The sequence below is a fragment of the Bison bison genome, unplaced genomic scaffold (assembly GCF_000754665.1).
Source record: "Bison bison bison isolate TAMUID 2011002044 unplaced genomic scaffold, Bison_UMD1.0 scf7180017864304, whole genome shotgun sequence".
Taxonomy (NCBI): Eukaryota; Metazoa; Chordata; class Mammalia; order Artiodactyla; family Bovidae; genus Bison; species Bison bison.
This window is the reverse complement of record NW_011494876.1, coordinates 9,458,056-9,477,450: the sequence shown is the minus strand read 5'-3', so window position 1 is coordinate 9,477,450 and position 19,395 is coordinate 9,458,056. Positions and strand designations below refer to the sequence as shown.

At 43.5% G+C, this 19,395-nt stretch overlaps 1 protein-coding gene across 2 annotated transcripts in view; it reads right to left on the bottom strand.

Moving 5' to 3' along the window:
* ARHGEF3 (Rho guanine nucleotide exchange factor (GEF) 3) overlaps positions 1-19,395 on the bottom strand; it is a 312,995-nt gene that overhangs the window by 208,144 nt on the left and 85,456 nt on the right. The window contains exons 1-2 of one of the 2 annotated variants that reach the window (XM_010851660.1): positions 8,381-8,494; positions 3,549-3,615 (exon numbers count right to left, since the gene is read on the bottom strand). In XM_010851660.1, coding sequence (XP_010849962.1) covers positions 3,549-3,584 — 36 coding nt within the window. In that variant the 5' untranslated portion in view covers positions 3,585-3,615; positions 8,381-8,494. Of the gene's footprint in view, positions 1-3,548; positions 3,616-8,380; positions 8,495-19,395 lie in introns of those variants that run through there. The other variant, XM_010851657.1, reaches the window with a different exon arrangement.

Here is a 19,395-nt window from a genome sequence, read left to right as displayed (position 1 = left end):
ACATGGGGTTTCAGAGAGTCGGACATGACTGAGTAACTGAACTAAACTGAACTGAACCAGATCCAGAGGAGCTGACACAGGGTGAGACACCCCCAGGGTCCCACCTCTCTGAGGGTCCTGCCTTCTTATTCTCCCCATCCTGTTCGGGTCTCACCTGTAATTTTCCTACCATAACTGTCCCAACCACAACCATGCTCCTGGCTTCTCTCCTTGAACGTATCTGTAGCATTCATGTTCTGGTGAGAGACAGCACAGCACCAGCCCTGGCCAGGGAGGGTAGAGAAATTCCAGGTGGTTGTAACACCCAGGGCCTCTGTCTCCTTAGAGGAGTATGGGAATCAAAGGACACAGCCAACAATTAGCAGCAGTAACTCATGAAAGGACTGAACCACTTGGTACATAGAAAAGATGTGTCATCCAGGTGTCACCAGCCCTTCCTGAGGCTCTTGGCGGCCAGAAACTCCAGCCAAAAAGAGGAAAACCATAAATGCAATTCCTAAGGCTTTAAGAAGTCATGAGATCTGCAGTGGATCTAAAGGGAAAACAAGGAGGCGGTTACCATACACTCACTCAGCAAGATCTTCCTTAAAACTACTGACATTTTGAAACATCTCTCTTTTCCCAAAATGTCTGTTTCTTAGGACATTGACCACTCCCTCTCCACACCTTGCGCCCCGTCCCATGCTCCCTCCTTGGCCCTCATGTGTCTCCATCTCACTTCTCGTTTAGAGCCATGTGGTTCTTTCTCCTCTTGCCTTTTCCAATCCGTTTCTCACCATCTCTTCCCTGCTCCCCTATCCCCAAACCCCACACATGTCCAGGACGCGAGAAAGTAACACAGGCTCCTTCTGCTTCACGAGCTGAAAAGGAATGGAAATGCAAATGCTTCTAATGTTTTTCTCTGCCACATATATAAAAATGGGAAATTTGCTATCACAGAGGTTCTAAACCCTTTCCTTCCAAATAAAGAAGAAAATGAAGAGTTCATAGAACACATGTCTTGCCCTAGAACAGTCTAGCAGGCCTGAGTGTCACATTTCATTATAGAAAATGTATCAATTAGATAACGCCTCCCATGTTTTCCTCCTGGCATTCTGGATGCTTCTTATTCTTTAGTTCCAATTACCATAACTATGCTTACAGAGCTGGGAGTGACGGTGTTCCCACTGGCTTGGGTTTTCTTCCACGCCCCTTAGGCCATGGAATATTATGCTCCAAGGGACAGAGGGATGACTTTGGCCACAGAGGAATCTGGCAATTGGCCAGGCCCTGAACCATCTCTCTCTGGTGTGGTCTTGAGGTCAGTTTGTCTAACTTTACCAGGAAGCCACAGGGGCCAGAAGAATCAAAACAAAGACAAGAGACCAAGAAAAACACAACTGACCTGACCACCTAAATAGACTCTAGTCATTTTGACACTTTTAACTCTTGGGGGAAATCTTATGAGCTGGTTATGAATTTGAGGGCTGATAGGATGATTCTGAAGTCAACAAAACATTAGATTCTGTTACCTATGTGGTTTTAATTAGCCAGGGGCCAGTTGTCTGCTTGCTCCCCTGCAGCAAATTACTAGCGTTAAATGTTACCCCTGCAAGGCTGTGACAGACAGAACGTCCCTTAAGCCAAGTATGTGTCTAACAGTTCCCTTTTCAGCAGTAAGATCTACAAATCAGACTCAAGCTTAAAAATTCATGAAACATTTTTCAAGGACAAACAGTTGAAGAAGTTTTAGCCAAAGGTAGGGTTATCAAGTTGTCCCAGCTTGCCCGGGACTGAAGTTTCCCAAGACATGGGGCTTTCAGTGCTAAAGCCAGGACAGTTCCAGGCAAATCCTAGATGGACCTCAACCCTAGTAGAGGTTGAATCAGAAGGAAGGGTGTGGTACACTCGAGGGAAGGTAGATAGGGAGAGAAAATAAAAACTTTCAAAACAGTTCAACTTCTCTTTAGTTCAAAACCAACTACAGATGTCAACCCTGTCAAAGTGTGTACACACTATTTTTTCAACAAAGGTTTATGGCCAATGACTTTGGGAGATGCTCCATGCAAACTCCATCAGCTCTCCTTCACGTGGTCTCCATGCGCATCAACACACTGAAGGCTCTGAGAAGTCCTGCATGGTGAACATACTTTAATTTGGTGCTCTCAGGGTATCCCAAGTCTGTTGGACCACACAAGCCTTTTTTTTTCACTTAATGTTTATGATCATCCAACTGAACACACTTTGAGAAATGGGGGTCTTGTTCACAAAACCATAACCAACCGAGGAGGTACATGACTTAGACTCGGTAAGACACACATACCTACTTAAGAGGCCAACACATTTCTCTTTGTATTCAGTTAAAAGCATACTGAAAACTTAGCTAAAAGAGAGCCATGATTTGTATTTTTAAAAAGACATTTGGGGAAAATGACTGAGATGTATGTAGGATATTAAAGGTGAACTGAACCAGTAAAAACACTGCCGAAAGACTAAAGAACCTGAAACATAATCTGAAGTGAATTTTGTGTCAGATATATGTGAGAGATTTATTTATTCATTCATTCCACTTATTCATTCACCTTAAGTATGTATGTTCTAGGCACTGTGCTAGGCCCAGGGATAATGCAGTAACAAGAGAGACTGATAAGGTCTCCAATGCTTGGGGCTTCCAATCTTAAATGTCACTACATGTTAACTAACAATCTTTTAACAATGAGAAAAAGAACTACAGGGATCCACAGGAGATGCCTCTAGGTTAGATTTAAGGGGCGGACACGATGCATTCCCATGGAAGGTGATGTCAAAGCTTAGACCCAATGGGTGAAGTGGGTGGGCCTGTCCAGTGTGTGCAGGAGTGTGGTATCATGCAGCAGGAGGCTGTTTTGGGCATAAGGTACAACGTATGCAAAGGCCTGCTGGTGATACAGAGCTCAGAGCGTACTCTACACAGGCAAGAGTCCGGTTCCTGAAGTCAGAGCTAGAATTCAATTTGACACACAGATGGGCCACTTTGACTACTATTATTATCACTATTACATAAAGGAAGAGAATTTTGCATCAAGCAAAGGTTAAATCCGACCCTCCCTACACCTCTAAGGGTCTAAGAGCTTTGTGACTGAGAGAATTCCATGATTCCCTTCAGCATCTAATGTTTAAAGCTTACAGACCTCTCTCCTTTTGTAAACTAAAGCTCCCCACAGTCATAAAACTACATATGTACAGACAGTATATTTCTGATTTCTTTTGCCTTCACTCTGCACGTTTCTTGTTCCCCCGAAACAGCCACAGTGCCCACTTCATCAACCTTGACATCTCCTGGCTTCTTCATAGGATGCTTCCTGTAACCCAACACCTACAGAGCAGGCAAACATCACTGGGTACTTACTGAACCACTTGGAGCTTTTTAATTAAACCGCAGGCGCTGATGCAAAGATGACTTCCCCAGGTGGTAAAGCACAGAAGCTTGGTGGAGACTTGGCTAGTAAAGTCCACCTCAGCTGAGTCCTCTCTGCAGCACCCAGAAGAGGACAAGTAATGGGTGGGATTGCTCAGGGGAAAGCACTTACCCCTCTGAAATTCCAGTCTTTAGGAGATGGAAACATGGGAAAGTTGTTCTGCCGCTGCCGTTTAGGCCTGGAAGAGGACAAAAAAAGGAGATGCACTCATTATTCAGAGGAAATCACCAGTTTCAGATGGAGTTTCATCAGAAGGAGAGATGCTTGCAGAAATGGTCCAGGCAGGGTGAGGTGGCTGGAGTTTTCTACAGCTCAGCAATCTTGAGCAGCCAAACACACTCTAGACTCCTTCCCAGGCCCCCGGGAGGAAAGCTCCAAAGTCACTGAGAAAAGTCAATCCCTCACCTTTAAAAACAGGAAAATTTAAAAGAAAACCGAAAGTCTAAACTGAATGCAATTATAGAGCCAGACCAAACTCCAGTCTTTACTTTTCGCAAACGGAGGCTCCCAGAGGGAGGCCCCCAGGTGATGTGTGTAGCTTCGGGCGCAGCCAGGAACCCTCCCTTGCTGCTCGCGCGCTGGGGAGTCCCTGCTCCTCCACGTAGGCCACACTTGGGCTCCCTGGACTTCTAAAGGGACGGTTGACAGGGCAACTGTTAAGCAGCTGCTGCCTGACAAGTCAGAACTGGCTTCCTTGCCTATTAATCTCTCCGCACTAATCAATCTCCCTAGATGCAACAGAGGCAGGTTCAAGTCGGGTCCACACAAGTGGCAGGTAAACGGTACAAAAGAGGAAAGATGCAGGAAGGGGGCTGGGAGGCCGCAGACACGCCAGGAATGCCTTACTTCTGTCTTGTAAAGTGAATTTAATTTTGTGACTGCAACATACCCATAGGAACATGTATTATGACGTTTTTATGGAGCGGCGGACACAACTGAGCGACTTCATTTTCCACTTTCATGCATTGGAGAAGGAAATGGCAACCCACTCCACTGTTCTCGCCTGGAAAATACCAGGGATGGGGGAGCCTGGTGGGCTGCCGTCTATGGGGTCGCACAGAGTTGGACACGACTGAAGCGACTTAGCAGTAGCAGCAGCAGATAGATGACTCCTCCCCAAAATGCTATATCTGTCTATATGAATAGTCAAATGCTGTGTTTGCTTGAAGTACCACTTCACTGAAAAGCATCCCTGAAGGAGGTCCCCTTGGACTTGCCCTGAGGGTTAGTCACTGATGTGCTGAAGGGCGGTGGTGCTGGTTTTTCACATGATACTCACCCCTCTTCTTTGACCTCCCTGCCACAGTGAGCAGGAACGCAAGGCAGGATGCTTGTGGTGACCACAGCACAGGCTCTGCAGAATGTCAGGCCTGATAAAAACCTGGGCTGGCTCTACCATACCAGAACGCATCATGTCCACCCCTTGAATCAGGCAGAAGACATAAACAAACAAAACACAAGGTAATTATAATAACAGCAGCAGCTGACAGGCACTGAGAACTTAAAACAGCTTATGCTGAGCAGTTATAGTCACTACTCTCCACTGGGAGCTGGGGTTCACTGTTGGACCCACTTCATAAATAAGAAAACAGGGACCTAAAAAAATATTAAGTGACTTGACTCTCATCACACAGGTGAAATCAGGATTCTGGTCTCAAGTGTGTGATCTCAAATCCCACAGCATTTTATTAGCTGTGTGACCCTGAGCCCAAGGTTGAAGCTCTTGAGCTTTCATATTCTTATGTGCAAACCAGGAGAGATAATACCCAGCACACAGAGCCAAGACGAGAGGAGGGCTCTGACTCCAGTGTTGTCACTTCTAAGTTCTCAGCAGATGTCCGCCCAGTGCCCACAGCAGAGCTGGGACAACGGGCTGAAACAGATGGGAACTCCCGCCCGACGTGTCTTTGCATCTAACCCCCTTCTTCTGTCTCACCCTCCTCCTTACCCACGCATACAATGGAAACCCAGGCTAATAACCTCGCAAGACAAACAGAGCAAATGTGGGCGGTTATTTAGATTTAATACTCTTCTCTTATTAGGTACCATGTTGGTCTCAGCTTTTCTGAAAAGATATTTCTCCCTTAAATAAAAAAGCACACACACAAACAAACTTAGAACTGAACAGTACTTCTCCCTGGTTACCGTTCCCTCTCCTCCCAGGTTATAATTGGGCTTTGCTCTTCTAATTACCCGATGAGCTTCACTGCTTCCAAAGCAACAACATATACCAGAACATTCTGAGTCAGTATGTCCCTGTTTCACACGCTGCAGTCCACAGAAAATGACAGTCATGATAATTAACAGTGACGGAGTTACATGCTGTGCCAGGGACTGTTCTAAGTATTCTGCCTACATAATCTAAATCTTAGAATAACAGGAAGACGGGTTCTTCTGCTCTGCTATACTGTAATGTTAATACATCACAATGGCACTACATATTATCGTATTTTATACATTTACATGTATGGCCTTGCTGCTGCTGCTGCTGAATCACTTCAGTCGTGTCCGACTCTGTGCGACCCCAGAGATGGCAGCCCACCAGGCTCCCTTGTCCCTGGGATTCTCCAGGCAAGAACACTACATACATTTAAATATACAATAATGGTAACTTCGTATCATAATATGTTTTCATATAATATTGTATATTATTATGGCATAATGGGGATATTACCATTATCACATTTTAACAGACAGGGTAAACTGAGGTCCAGAGAGGCTAAACCAGACGCCAGAAGTCACATAGCTGGTAGGTGGCCAAAGTGGGATTCATACCCAGATGTCCCGGACTCCAGATTCAGGGAATGTAGCCCCTCTCAAACAGACAGAAGCCCAACCAAAGAGGGCTTCCACGCATTTGGAAGAATGCAGCCTGGGGGTTCCTTGTGGGAGGGCAGCGGTTTAGTGGGGCCTCACATTAAGAGGCCTCATAGACAAAGACAATGCATCAGAGCAAGTCCATCAGTCCAGACTTTTGGGCAACGTGATCACACCCCCACTGGGTGGGGAAAGTGCCAGGAAACCTATCTAGAAGACAGCTGTCTCCAAATGCTGCTTCCCCAACCCCTGCATTCCACCACCAGCCAAGCTTCCAGATCATTCACCTTGGCTGCAGTCCCTTTTAACAATCTCATCTGGCATCAAGAGTCCCCTGATAGTTTCCTTCTCTCCAGCCAAACACTACCACCCACATGGCCTCAAAAGATGGCTTCGGGGAGTAAAAGGCACCCTCCTGAGAAGGCTCCTTTAGGAAGCCCAGGGGAACTGGCAAGCATGAAGGACAGCATCTCAGAAGCCAGTCAAGGCCAGATGGGCACCACAGAAGGGGCATGTCCTGGGTATGTTTCTTTTGTTTTACAGGCAACTTCTTTGCACTGTCAGCAAAAGTCCAAGGGAGAAAATGGCACTTGGTTTTACAGGCTTCTCAGATCCAAGCTACACTGGGGGGAGTTCTCTGTATATGGGGTCCTCAGGCCCCTAAGTGACCCAGGTCTGTGCACGGCACGTGCACACGTGGTTAGGGAGCACAGCCCACCCTCGGATGTCAGGAGGGCAGTGCTGACCAGGGATCACCTCCACCCTCCACAGAGGGAGGGGGTGATGTGAGTCAGGGCTGGGCGAGCGGCAGGATAGAGACTGCAGAGACGGGAGGCGCAGATTCTTGACTGGAAGGAGGTTACAATCTTAGGAAAGACTGGAAAGAAAAGTTATAAACTCTCCATACTAGGGAGAGCTCACAGTAGATACAGAAATGCCCAAGGTAAGAGTGAACAGTCAGAAGTCAAGGTGCACCTAGGGAAAGATCTCAGATTCAGGAGTGTGCGTGGCTGGAATCAGAATAAGGTCAGGAGTGACGGGCCTCAGGGCTAGAAACAGAACGCATTTTCCCACCACGTTAAACAAACGTGACTCTCTCCCACCAGCAGAGAATGATGACTGCACCCACAGCATCTCCCAAGTGCTGGGAGTCTGGCTGCTGCTGCCGCCGGCTCCGTGGGGGCCGAAGTCTGGTGCTCAGACCTGGGGCTCCAAGAGTGCCTCCCTCCCTTTCTTGCTGGAGGACTTCAGCCAGGCCACCTACTTTCTACTCCCCCTGAGCCTCTATCTTCTCATCTGGAAAATGGGGATAATAATCTCTTTGTATAAAAATGAAAAATTAATGTGCTATATAAGGGAATAAAAATAGTTGATTTAAAATAACAATGTATTATACAAATGTTAGCAGAGAGTCTGATATTTAATAGCTGTTCAAACTTGCTGTTATTATTATTGAGTCAACATAACCAGTAAGGAAGATATCACTTGCCATTTTCATTGGCAAGGCTCCTGCCAGAGAGACAATGAAATTTACAACTCAGTCTTACAAATTGTGTAATGTAAGTAAAATAAAACAAAGGCTTTAACATGCTATGAATATTTTGTTAGGTGACAATAACATGGTCATAAATATGAACATAATGTAACTGTGAAAAGAGCCCTGCCTTTCTACTGATATTTCCTGGTTTCCCACTCTCCTCTTCCTTTTCAAAGATTACCACCTTTGCCAGCATGTTTTATGTGTTGCAAATATTTTAATATCTTAACTATCAGTCCAGAGCCTCTTGCTAACAAAACTTTCCTTGAATTTCTTCTCCTTTGTTTTACCTCTCTCTCCATGAGAAGCTGTAGAATTACTAGGAAAACAGCTACACTTTATAAGAAAAACTAAAGCCAGGTATTTCTTATTCTGGTTGGACCACTGAAGATGTGGTGATTTCTTTCACTTAAATGTCTTTTTAGTTTCTGTTTTGAGTATATAATCAAGGATGGACTGGCAGGTACTTACCCCAGTAAAGACCCAAGTCTTCCTGGAGAAGCCCACTGGAAAGAGTTTGCAAAATGGACATCTCATCACTTCGGCTTGTCTTTCTCTTAAATATAAGTAGAAAGGCACTACTTGGTACCTGTTTCTGTAGCTCACTGACTCACACTCAGTCTCACTCCAGTCACGCCATGGCTGCAAGTCCAGCTTTTTACTTCCTGATAAATTATGGAAAAAAGAATTACAGAACCTCAGATTGCTCAGCTGGTTCAATCACTCAACACCAGTTACATCATCTTTACAACAGTCCTTTTGGGAATACACCCTGAAAGAGGGCCTTCTCTCCTTGAGAATGAATCTGTAGCTCTTTATGTATAATAGACTCTCATTAATTTCTTTCCCTTTCCTTCCTGAGCACCTACTATACCCCCACACAGTGCCACAGAGCTAGAAGAAAGACTCGGCCAGGTGATGAGACAAGGGAACTGCAGGCCAGGCCCCAGGAAATGCATGTTCAAAGTGCAGGAGGTAAAAAACTGATCTTTGAAAAGATTAATCAAACAGACAAAACTGGCAAAACTGATCACGTTAAAAGGGGGCAGGGAGAACACTGCAAATACTCTTATGGATGGAGGCACAGCACTATAGACACAACATCAAGTTAATGACAAAAGACTGCTAACAACGCCTTGACACTGCTAAATCTGAAAACTTAAAACATACATTCCTTCAAAATATAGAACCTATCAAAAATATCTCAAGGAGAAATACAAAACCTAAAAACCTCAATAACTAATAAAAAAAAATTGGAAGAAAGCACCAGACCAGACAGTTATATCGATGAATTCTACAAAACTTTCAAAACAGATCATTCCAATCTTAGACAGGCTGTTTCACAGAAGATAAAAAAGAGTCCAGAATTAAGAAGCAGAGACAACACATTTGAACAACTGGAATTAAAAGTATGACAACTCAAATTCTGTGAATAAGGAAATGGATTAAATGAAGCTATATCCATTAGCTGTATTCATTCTTATCAAATGGAAGACAACATAGAATTATATAATAATGAAAAATCTTAAAAAAAAAAAAAGAATGAAAATTCAAGTCACAGGAGATACCCATATGGTAATGATACTATTGAGGAATGCACAAAGTAACACCCTGTTGATGGCCACATGTAGTAGAAATGTAAGACTAAACAGGCTGTATCAGCTGCAGAAGGCAGCTTCCTTCCCTCTGGGCATGAAGAGGGGAGAGCGACTGGGTGGAGCACACACAAGGCTTCCTTTCTGCATGGAATGTTTCCGTTATTCACATAAAAATTCTGAAGCCAACAGGGCAAAATGTTGCTGCTTATTCAATCTATATGGGGATACAGAGGTGGATACTATAATAGCTGATATTTTGCTATATGGGTGAAAAATTGTAGAATTAAAAATAGTAATAAACAGGAATAAATCACGGCAAAGCTATATAACAAAATCTCAAGCATCCATTAAGAATAGTGAGGTAAATCTAAATCCTCACTAGCAGAAACCTTAAAATATGTGAAATAAGACACAAGACAACATGTAAACCCATCGAGGTTTACACACACACACACACACACACACACACACAGAATCAGCAGTGTGTGTGCAGGGTGAGGGCCCTGGAAGAGCACACACCTGACTGTTGACAGTGACTGATGACATAGCTGGGGTGGGGGTTAGGCGGCACAAATGTGGACATTACCGTTTACATTATGTATTTTTAAATCATTACTATGGGAACCTATTGTGCCTATAATGGAAATCATAATGATGTTTATAAAAAGGCCCTGACAGGTGGAGGAGGCAGCAGAGACACATGAGATGAGGCAGAGCAGGTGGCCAAGGCAGAGCCTTAAAAGCTGGGCTTGGGGGTAACGGGGTGCTACTAAAATTGTAAAGTGAGGAGTGACATGATGAGGATTGCCTTTAGAAAGATCCCTGTGGATAAACTGGGAGACTAGGACTGACTGTCCCCAACTCTTTGAGAGAGATAAGCTTCATCTAAATTATATCATCTGATTGATGGTTGTCATTTATAACTTGATTGCTACTTCTGTCTCGGGTATTCCTTGGAAAAGGTGTACAGATTTTAATTATGTTTTGTCTATAGATTATAAGATAAAGTGAAGCACGTATCTCCTGATACTTTTTAAGCTGACCTGTCTTTATACTTAAAAATGTCTTTTAATAGTAGGCTTCCCTGGTGGCTCAGATGGTAAAGAACCTGCCTGCAATGCAGGAGGTATGTGTTCAATCCCTGGGTCAGGAAGATTCCCTGGAGGAGGAAATGGCAACCCACTCCAGTATTCTTGCCTGAAGAATTCCATGGACAGAGGAGCCTGGCAGGCTACAGTCCGTGGGGTCACAAGAGTCGGACACAACTGAGCAACTCTCATTCACTCACTCAGGACTGACATATACACACTACGTAAAATAGATAACTAATAAGAAAGGGCTGTAGAGCACAGGGGACTCTAGTCAACACTCTGCATGGCCTGTATAGCCGAAGAATCTAAGAATAAACAAACAAAATGAGTGGATATGTGTGTATGTATGACTGATTCACCTCGCTGTGCACCTGAAACTGACACATTGTAAATCAACTACAATCCAAAAACATTATTTTAAAAAAGAAAGATCCATCAGGCTAGAGAGAGGAGAAGATAGCTGAGGGGGATCCAGGGTGAAGGCAGAGACCTACAGGGAGGCCCCTGGAAGCATACAGATCCACTGCAGCCTCCCCTGTGGGACATCTTCAAGATTCTGAAGGCAAAGAAGTCAAGTCTGTTCAGACTTCTCTCCCATTCTCCACCCATGCGCCTGTTATTTTTAGAACAGCACTCATTGTTCAATAGAAATAGCATGTGGGCAACATATGTAAATTAAAATGTTCTATGAATCACATTAAAATGGTAGAAAAGAAAAGCAGGTAAGTTTAATTTTAATAATACAGTTTCCTGAGTCCAATATATCCAGATAGTATTATCAGTTCAACATGCAATCAACAGGAGAAAATTAGAAATATTTTACATTTCTTATACCAAATCTTCAAAATCCACTATTTCACCCTTGCAGCATATCTTAATTGGCACTAGCCATGTTTCAAGTGCTCAGCAGGGACAGGTGGCATGTGTCTACCTTACTGGACAGCTCAGTTATAGAAAAACAGCACTTAACAGTTTCAAAGACCCTCAAACTTTGAAAATTCACTGCTCTATGTTTCAGCAGTTAGTGACCACTCAAAATGTGTAAGTTGAGACCCACATAAAGTGGGACATTCTCCAAAAAGATATCTGTATCCATCTGAATTCAGAAACATTCAAAGGTGCAAAGTATTTTTACAAAGGCTTTAGAGACATAGTCTCTAGAAAAACCAATGGAGATGATCTTTAGGTCACATGTCTACTTGAATGGAGCAACAAATGGAATTCTTTCCCAAATGGAGCATATCTCAAACTAATGTTTATGATCTGTTGCTAAATAATTAAGAATTGCTCTAACCAAACTAATTCCAGAATTAACTAAAAAGAAGAGATTGAAATGATTTTTAAACTCATGAAATTATTATATTTATAATTCCCCTTTTGGGAAACGTTTGTTCAGGCTTATTTACTCACTTATATAAAGGGACTCTCATTTCTGTTATTGATATGTAAAGGTTCTTTATATATTCAGGATACAGGATGAAGCAGTGTCTAGCACATAGCTGATACTCTAGTAACCATACTGAAAATATATAAAATTTTGATCAAATAATGAATGAAAATAGATAAACAAAATGTGATATACATGCATAAAATAGAGTATTATTCAACCACAAAAAGGATGAAATCCGGATACATGCTACAACATGTAACAATCTTGAAAACGTTATACAAAGTGAAAAGAGTCAGACACCAAAGGCCACATACTGTATGATTCCACTTCCATGGAATACCCAGAATAGGCAAATCCACAGAAACAGCAGACAAGCGTTGCCAGGGGCTAGGGTAAGTGAGCAAATGGACAGTGGCTACTCAATTCGTGTACAGTTTCCTTTGAGGGTAATTTATAAAAAGGTCCAGAATGAGGTGACATGTGCACAATACTGTGAATGCACTTAATGCCACTCAATTACTATAACACTGCACATTGCTAATACTTCGTTGTGTGTAGTTTACCACAATTTTTTAAAAAATGAGGGGAAAGTAAAGCTTGTTGTTGTTCAGTTGCTCAGTCATGTCCAACTCTTTGCAACCCCGTGTAATATAGCACGCCAGGCTCCCCTGTTTGCAATTTTCAGGCAAAATAAAAGATATACATCTCATGGAAAAAATGCTCATGAATAGCAATGCAAAGTAAAATGCTACTATATTAACTATTCCAGAAAAGGGAAATATGTAAATAAAAGCCAGGAGACCATTCTGTACAGCTTGGGAACTGACAGAAATGGCTTAGATGTGAAGTTTTACTGGGACTGTGAGAAGCCAGCCCTACTAGTCTGTTTCTGAGGCACATATTTACGTGAATTATTCAACAATGATAAAAATTCCCACAGCCTCTGGCTTTCTGTGCTTCCTCCCACTCTCCACCCCCAGCTGGGTGTCTGTGCTCAGAGATTCTGCAGCATTACCCCTTCTGTCTTCTGCTCCCAGCTCACAAGCCACTCTGCTGTGCTGCTTCTTACACTGGAGCTTCCTGCAAAGCTAGTCTCTTCAGGACAATTCTTCATGAGTGCAATCTTCCAGAAGACAGACTGCTATTGACAAATTTCAGTGACTCTCAGGTGGAGCCATCAAGGGACAGTTGGGCACAGTGGTTAAGAACGCAGATGCTGGAGCCATCTCTGCTATTCACCAGCTGTGTGACACTGGGCGAGTGACCGAACCTCTCTGTTCCTACTTCTCCCTTCTGTAAAATGGAGGTTAGAACACTCATAATACGTGCCACTGTGTGGATTAAATGAGTTAATATATGTAGAGCTCTTTGTGCCTGGTACACAAAAGGTCCACTTTAAGAGTTATCTTCCTTCTGGGTGATGAACTAGAAGGCCAGGTCTTTTGGATTTTCATTCTGGGTGAGCTGGGAAGCCACAAAGGATTCTAAACAGAGAGGAAATATGGTCTAAGTTTTAAAAGGACTGTTCTCAATGCTGCATGGAGATAATAGCTACAGAGACAGGACAAAGGGCAGGGAGAAGGAGAGGGTGGCCCAGATGAGGGCAACAGGGACCTGGACCAAGATGGTAGCAGTGGGGTTGGTGAGCAGTGCTAGAATTATGTACATATTTGAAGGTAGGGTAACAGGATTTGCTGTTGGGTTGACACAGGGGGTGAAATAAAAAAGAAATAAAGGATGCTCTAAGAATTTTAGGCTGAGCAACTGCGAAGGTGAGAAAGACTTATCAGAGCAGCAGTTTTGGGGACAAAAATCAAGAGCGGACATTACTGCATTTGAAATATGGCAAGTGTTTTGGTACGGGCCTCTAAATAGAGATGTGGAATCTGCAGCTGAATTTAAGGAACTGGAGACTGTATTCAAGAGTCATCAGCCTTCAGACAGAAGAGGAGTCCTGACAAAGTGAGTGGGGGCATCCCAGAGGCCAGAGAAGAAAGTGTTTAGGGGAAGGGGTGCTCTACTATGTCATTACGAATGGGAAGGAGAAATGCTCACTGAATTTGGCAAAGCAGAAATCCCTGCTGACTTGATAAATCAAGGAAGTAAGCGGAGCTGGGGGGACAAGAGCTGAGAGGGATATGTCTGCAGATTACCCAGAAGCATTATTCATAGAAAATACAAATTGACAAGGATCTTAGGTATTGGCTAGTCCACTGAGTCATTAAAATGTGAGCTCCCCTCACACCTGGTGCTCTGTGACAACCTAGAGGGGTGGGATGGGCGGGGAGGTGGGAGGGAGGTTCAAGAGGGAGGGGACATATGTATACTTATGGCTGATCCATGTTGATGTATGGCAGAAACCAACACAATATTGTAAGGTAATTACCCTCCAATTAAAAATAAACAGATTAAAATATAAACACTTTTGGTCCCTATGCACAAATAATTCAGTTATAAGCATTAAAAGATTTAAAAAGGCATGGCTGTCCCATTGGGATCCCTGACAAGACATTTTAATGTCTCAACTAAAATGCTATAAAAACAGTGATACTGGAAACTTAAAAAAGAAAAATAAAAAGTGTAAGCTCCCTGAGGACAGGCACTCCTGTCTTTTTAATGCCTCATCCCCAGCCTCTGGCACATGGAAGATGCTCAAAAAATATTTGTAAGACTTCTTTGAACTTTCTTGACATCTCTGGCCAAAGAGTACAGGTCAACAGGAACTTCCTATTCCTAACAGGATGGTATGGAAGACAGTGAGAAAACACATACACAAATGTCCAAGATGGAATCACAGTCTCCTCCTTTGACTGAAAAAACTAGACTTAATACTTCTTGGCATTTACTCAGCACAAAAATAACGTTTCCTGGTTACCCCTTGTTGGCATCCTGACCCGCATCATCGTTGCATGGATGACTTCTCATTGGCAGTGCTAAATTTCAAATAGTCCAGCTAATTATGAGCTAGTCTAGTTAGCAGAAATTACAGGATATTTTTGAAGGGACGCTTTGTAACAAAGGTCTTTCGGAAATCCAGTTGAAGAAAATTATTTTTTCATATGCTCCGAGCACTGACCTGCAAATGCTGTTTCTAAAGCGTCTGGGGGCTGCTTTTAAAAGCACGGGGCTGGTTCTCCCTCTTCCCGCCTGTGACCGTCTGAATGATGGCACACTGTCAACGGGAAAGGCTTCATTACCTCCTAAGGCAATCCACATCCTGCCTCTCCAGGTCACAGCCCGGCAGAGAGTGGCTTCACGTCCCTCCGGAAAGGATAATTAGCTTTCTACCCTTTAATCAAGGAGCAGCAGATTGTTGTTTTTCTAAAGTTTTGCCTGGGGAGAGCCTGTTCTTTCCCGAGCGTGTGTTTTTCTAACCAGGACTCCTTGTACGCGCCTTACCTTCCAATGAGCCAACAGTGAGAGCACTGACCCCGACCCCTCATCTGAAATAAGAAACTGGAGCTCTCCACTGATGAGTCAATGGCCCGCAACTCCAAGGATGTGGAATCAGGTCTCGGTCACCCCAGTTTATCAACACCACTGACCTCTGCCTTATGGACCAGGAGAATACTCAACTTCTCTGTCATGAAAATGACACTTTTAAAGGTTTATTTATTTTTTTTAACACTTACTATGTACCACTATACTCAGTACTTAATAAATATTAACTCATTTAGTCCTCAAAACGATTTTACAAGTAGGCATTGCTATTATTCCCACTTCATAGATGAGGAAAACGAAGCTCAGAGAGGTTAAGTGACTTGCCCCAAATCACACAACCAGGAGGTGCAGAGCTAGGATTCAAACCCAGGCAGCCTGCTTCCAGAAAACCTGGACAGAGAAACGGATGTGAAAACCACCGCAGAATCAGTGACAACAGAGGAAAGGAGACGGGAACTAAGATGCTTACTACGTACCAGACCCAGAGCCAGTGTTACAGGGTTGGTTCCTCTTTATGTGAAATGCAATTAATCTTAAATAATGATAATAAATAATCAGAGATTAGTCTTACCAGTTTTTCTACATCTGCAAGTAAAAATCCATTCAAATTGGTACACTTTACTGTGTGCACATTATGCTTTGATTAAAACAATAGTTGCAGCTTGAAAAAGTTAGTGGCTGGACTTCCTTGGTGGTACAGTGGATAAGAATCCGCCTACCAATGCAGGGGACCAGGGTTCAATCCCTGGACTGGTTAAGATCCCATGTGGCACAGAGCAACTAAGCCCATGCAACACAACTACTGAGCCCGAGCTCTAAGGCCCGCAAGCTGTAACTACTGAAGCCCGAGAGCCTTGTGCTCTGCAACGAGAGAAGCAACCGCACTGCATCTAGAGAGTAGCCCCTACTCACGGCAACTAGAGAAAGCCCAGGCACAGAAAAAAAGCCAAGTGCAGCTAATAAATAAAGAATATCTAGGCATCAATCCCTCCTCTCTTTAGGACAGTGAGAGAGAATGAAAAAAACAAATGGAGTACAATGTTAACATTCTAAAAAAAAAAAAAAAAAGTTAATGGCTGAATTTTCTTAATGTTTTAAATGGATTTGGATCAAATAATCCTTAGAAGACATGTTTTAAAAAATCACCTTAAACTATCCAATTTTTGTCTTAACAAAATTAAGAAAAGCCTTTAGAATTGTTCTAATTAGTTATACACAAACCAGAAACAAAAAGGAGGGGGATAAATTCATGTTTTTCAAATCTTGGAAAGCTCCAACTCAAAAATTATATTTACAGACACCATAGTTTACCAGTTCCTCTCTGACAGAGGCTCCACAAGGGCTTTTTGCCTAGAGAAGAGCAAAAGGAAGTCCTCACAGTTTTTTTTTTTTTTAGTAATATATTGATCAAATGCTAATAAATCAGTATGCAGGTGGTCCAATTTTCCAAATTGAAAATCGCAACCTTTAAAATTAGTCTTCAGAATTGAGCGTCTCTAACAAATGTTCTGTTGATTCCAACTCCAAAAACACCCCAAAATTCTTAAATTAGCCAGCATCACTTAAAGTAGTTTATTGACTCTCTAATATAGGACCTACCACAGTCTCCAAGGTAATTAGAAGCTCCATAAATGCTGTTTTTGGCACTGACTGGGGCCACACATTAAAACATGTTTATTCCCAAACTGTCAGTGAAATATGGCGGGGGGTGGGACCACATCAGACTTGCTGCAGCGTATGTGCAGAAAAGAGAAAGGTGATGCTAAGGGCACCGTTCAAACTGAGGTAATTTCATCATATGACACACAGCAAGCCACCCCCAAAATTCTGAGTAAGAGGGCAGAATTCTGAGTAAGAGAATTACTCAGAGGAAGGGAATTCTGAGTAAAAGTGGGAACTATTATTACCAATTTAATAATAAGAAGAATAGTAATACCGCTGCTATGTCTTTTCTGTGGCTTAATGCATTTCATCTTCATGGGGGCTCTAACAGAAATAAGGGCCATAACAGAAGAGAAGGCTGAGGCACTGAGAACTTAGCCTTGGAAATGCCCCAGAGTTAGAGGTCAGGGCCAGACAGCCTGATTCCAGGATGCCTGCTCTCAGCCAGAGTCCCGCCAAACTGCCTAAGAATTTTCTGGAAAAAAAAAAAAAAAAGAATTTTCTGGCCACCTAATCCACAAAAGCCATAAACTGGGAGAGAAAAATTAACCATGTTGATCAGTTATGTGCTATTTATCAATTATTTCTATCAAAGATGGTCCAGCACATTCTCTTGGGCACCTCATCTTCCAGCTCACCAGCTGGTCTCCAGTGGGAACAGGGCCAGCACTTGCATCAGCGCTACCATAGCTGCTGCCATGACAACCGCATCCTGCCACCCAGGCACAGGTGCTCTCCCCATCTTTGCTCCGGAGCCCTGATTCAGGGATGCAGCTCCTGAGTTCATCTTTCTACCTGCTTCCAACTTGCTCGAGACTTTACCAAAATGATAACCTCCTGGGGGTTCCTCAGGTCCCTGGATACATCTGGACCAGACTAATATGTATGAAGGTGGACAGGCAGGTGGGATTCATGAGGCTATCCAGAGCTGCAGAGCAAGTGGCTAACCTCCCGAGGGGCTTCAGTGCTTGGCAGGGCTAGGTCTGAGTTCTGGCTCTCTGGCCCTTGCTTTCTGGGGATCCTCAGGAAATGATGTGGTCTCTAGGAACCTGTCTTATGTGTGAAAACCAGGGATAATATTAGATTTTACGCTGCACAGAGTTGCTGTGAGGTCTAAGCAGACTGGAGCACATAAAGGCCATGCAGGGGAGATGCTGGCTGTTACCGATGACTACTGTCAACTACTGTCACCATGCACTGGCCCGGTGCTGATGCTGAGAGAGGTCAGGAGCCCTCATCCTCTTGCTGCCGCCTTGACAGATCAGCAGCCTGACATTCAAAACAGAAAGTGCTCCTCTGGGCAGTTCATGGGCACTGATCCCAGGGCTGGACAGGCCCACAGACTGCACACACCCAGCTGAGCACAGGGAGACATGAGAGCAGTCAGTGGGGACCCCAAATTCAGTATGCTCCCCTCCACTAGGCTGCACGGCTTCTCAGAAAAAATCAATTTATCAAAATAAATCTGCTACTTTTATTCAATAAAAATGCCACTCAGCAAAAGACCTTTTTTTGAACCTTTGTAAATCTTTAAGGTGAAATGAGGGCATTCAGAAATGTCTAGAAAATCACAAGAAACATAAGGCTCACACTGTCATCTGTGGTCATTTCTTGCGGTTAGGTTTGATCCTGGGAACCTGCACTTGCAATGCTACACATTCCTACACGATCTGAACTTTTAGGATATGCATAAGTGAATTCTGTAATCAGAAAATAGTTTTAATAAAAGAACACTAAAATGTTTTGCCATAACATAGACAGTTCACCAAAGAAGAAATCCACACAGCCAATAAACAAAAAAATGTTTACCCTCCTTCAGTTCAGTTCAGTCATGTCCGACTCTTTGCGACCCCATGAATCGCAGCTCGCCAGGCCTCCCTGTCCATCACCAACTCCCAGAGTTCACTCAAACTCATGTTCATCGAGTCAGTGATGCCATCCAGCCATCTCATCCTCTGTCATCCCCTTCTCCTCCTGCCCCCAATCCCTCCCAGCATCAGGGTCTTTTCCAATGAGTCAACTCTTCGCATGAGTGGCCAAAGTACCGGAGTTTCAGCCTCAGCGTCAGTCCTTCCAATGAACACCCAGGACTGATCTCCTTTAGAATGGACTGGTTGGATCTCCTTGCAGTCCAAGGGACTCTCAAGAGTCTTCTCCAACACCACAGTTCAAAAGCGCCAATTCTTCAGAGCTCAGCTTTCTTCACAGTCCACCTCTCACATCCATACATGACCACTGGAAAAACCATAGCCTTGACTAGACGGACCTTTGTTGGCAAAGTAATGTCTCTGCTTTTGAATATACTATCTAGGTTGGTCATCACTTTCCTTCCAAGGAGTTGAGTCTTTTCATTTCATGGCTGCAATCACCATCTGCAGTGATTTTGGAGCCCCCCAAAATAAAGTCTGACACTGTTTCCACT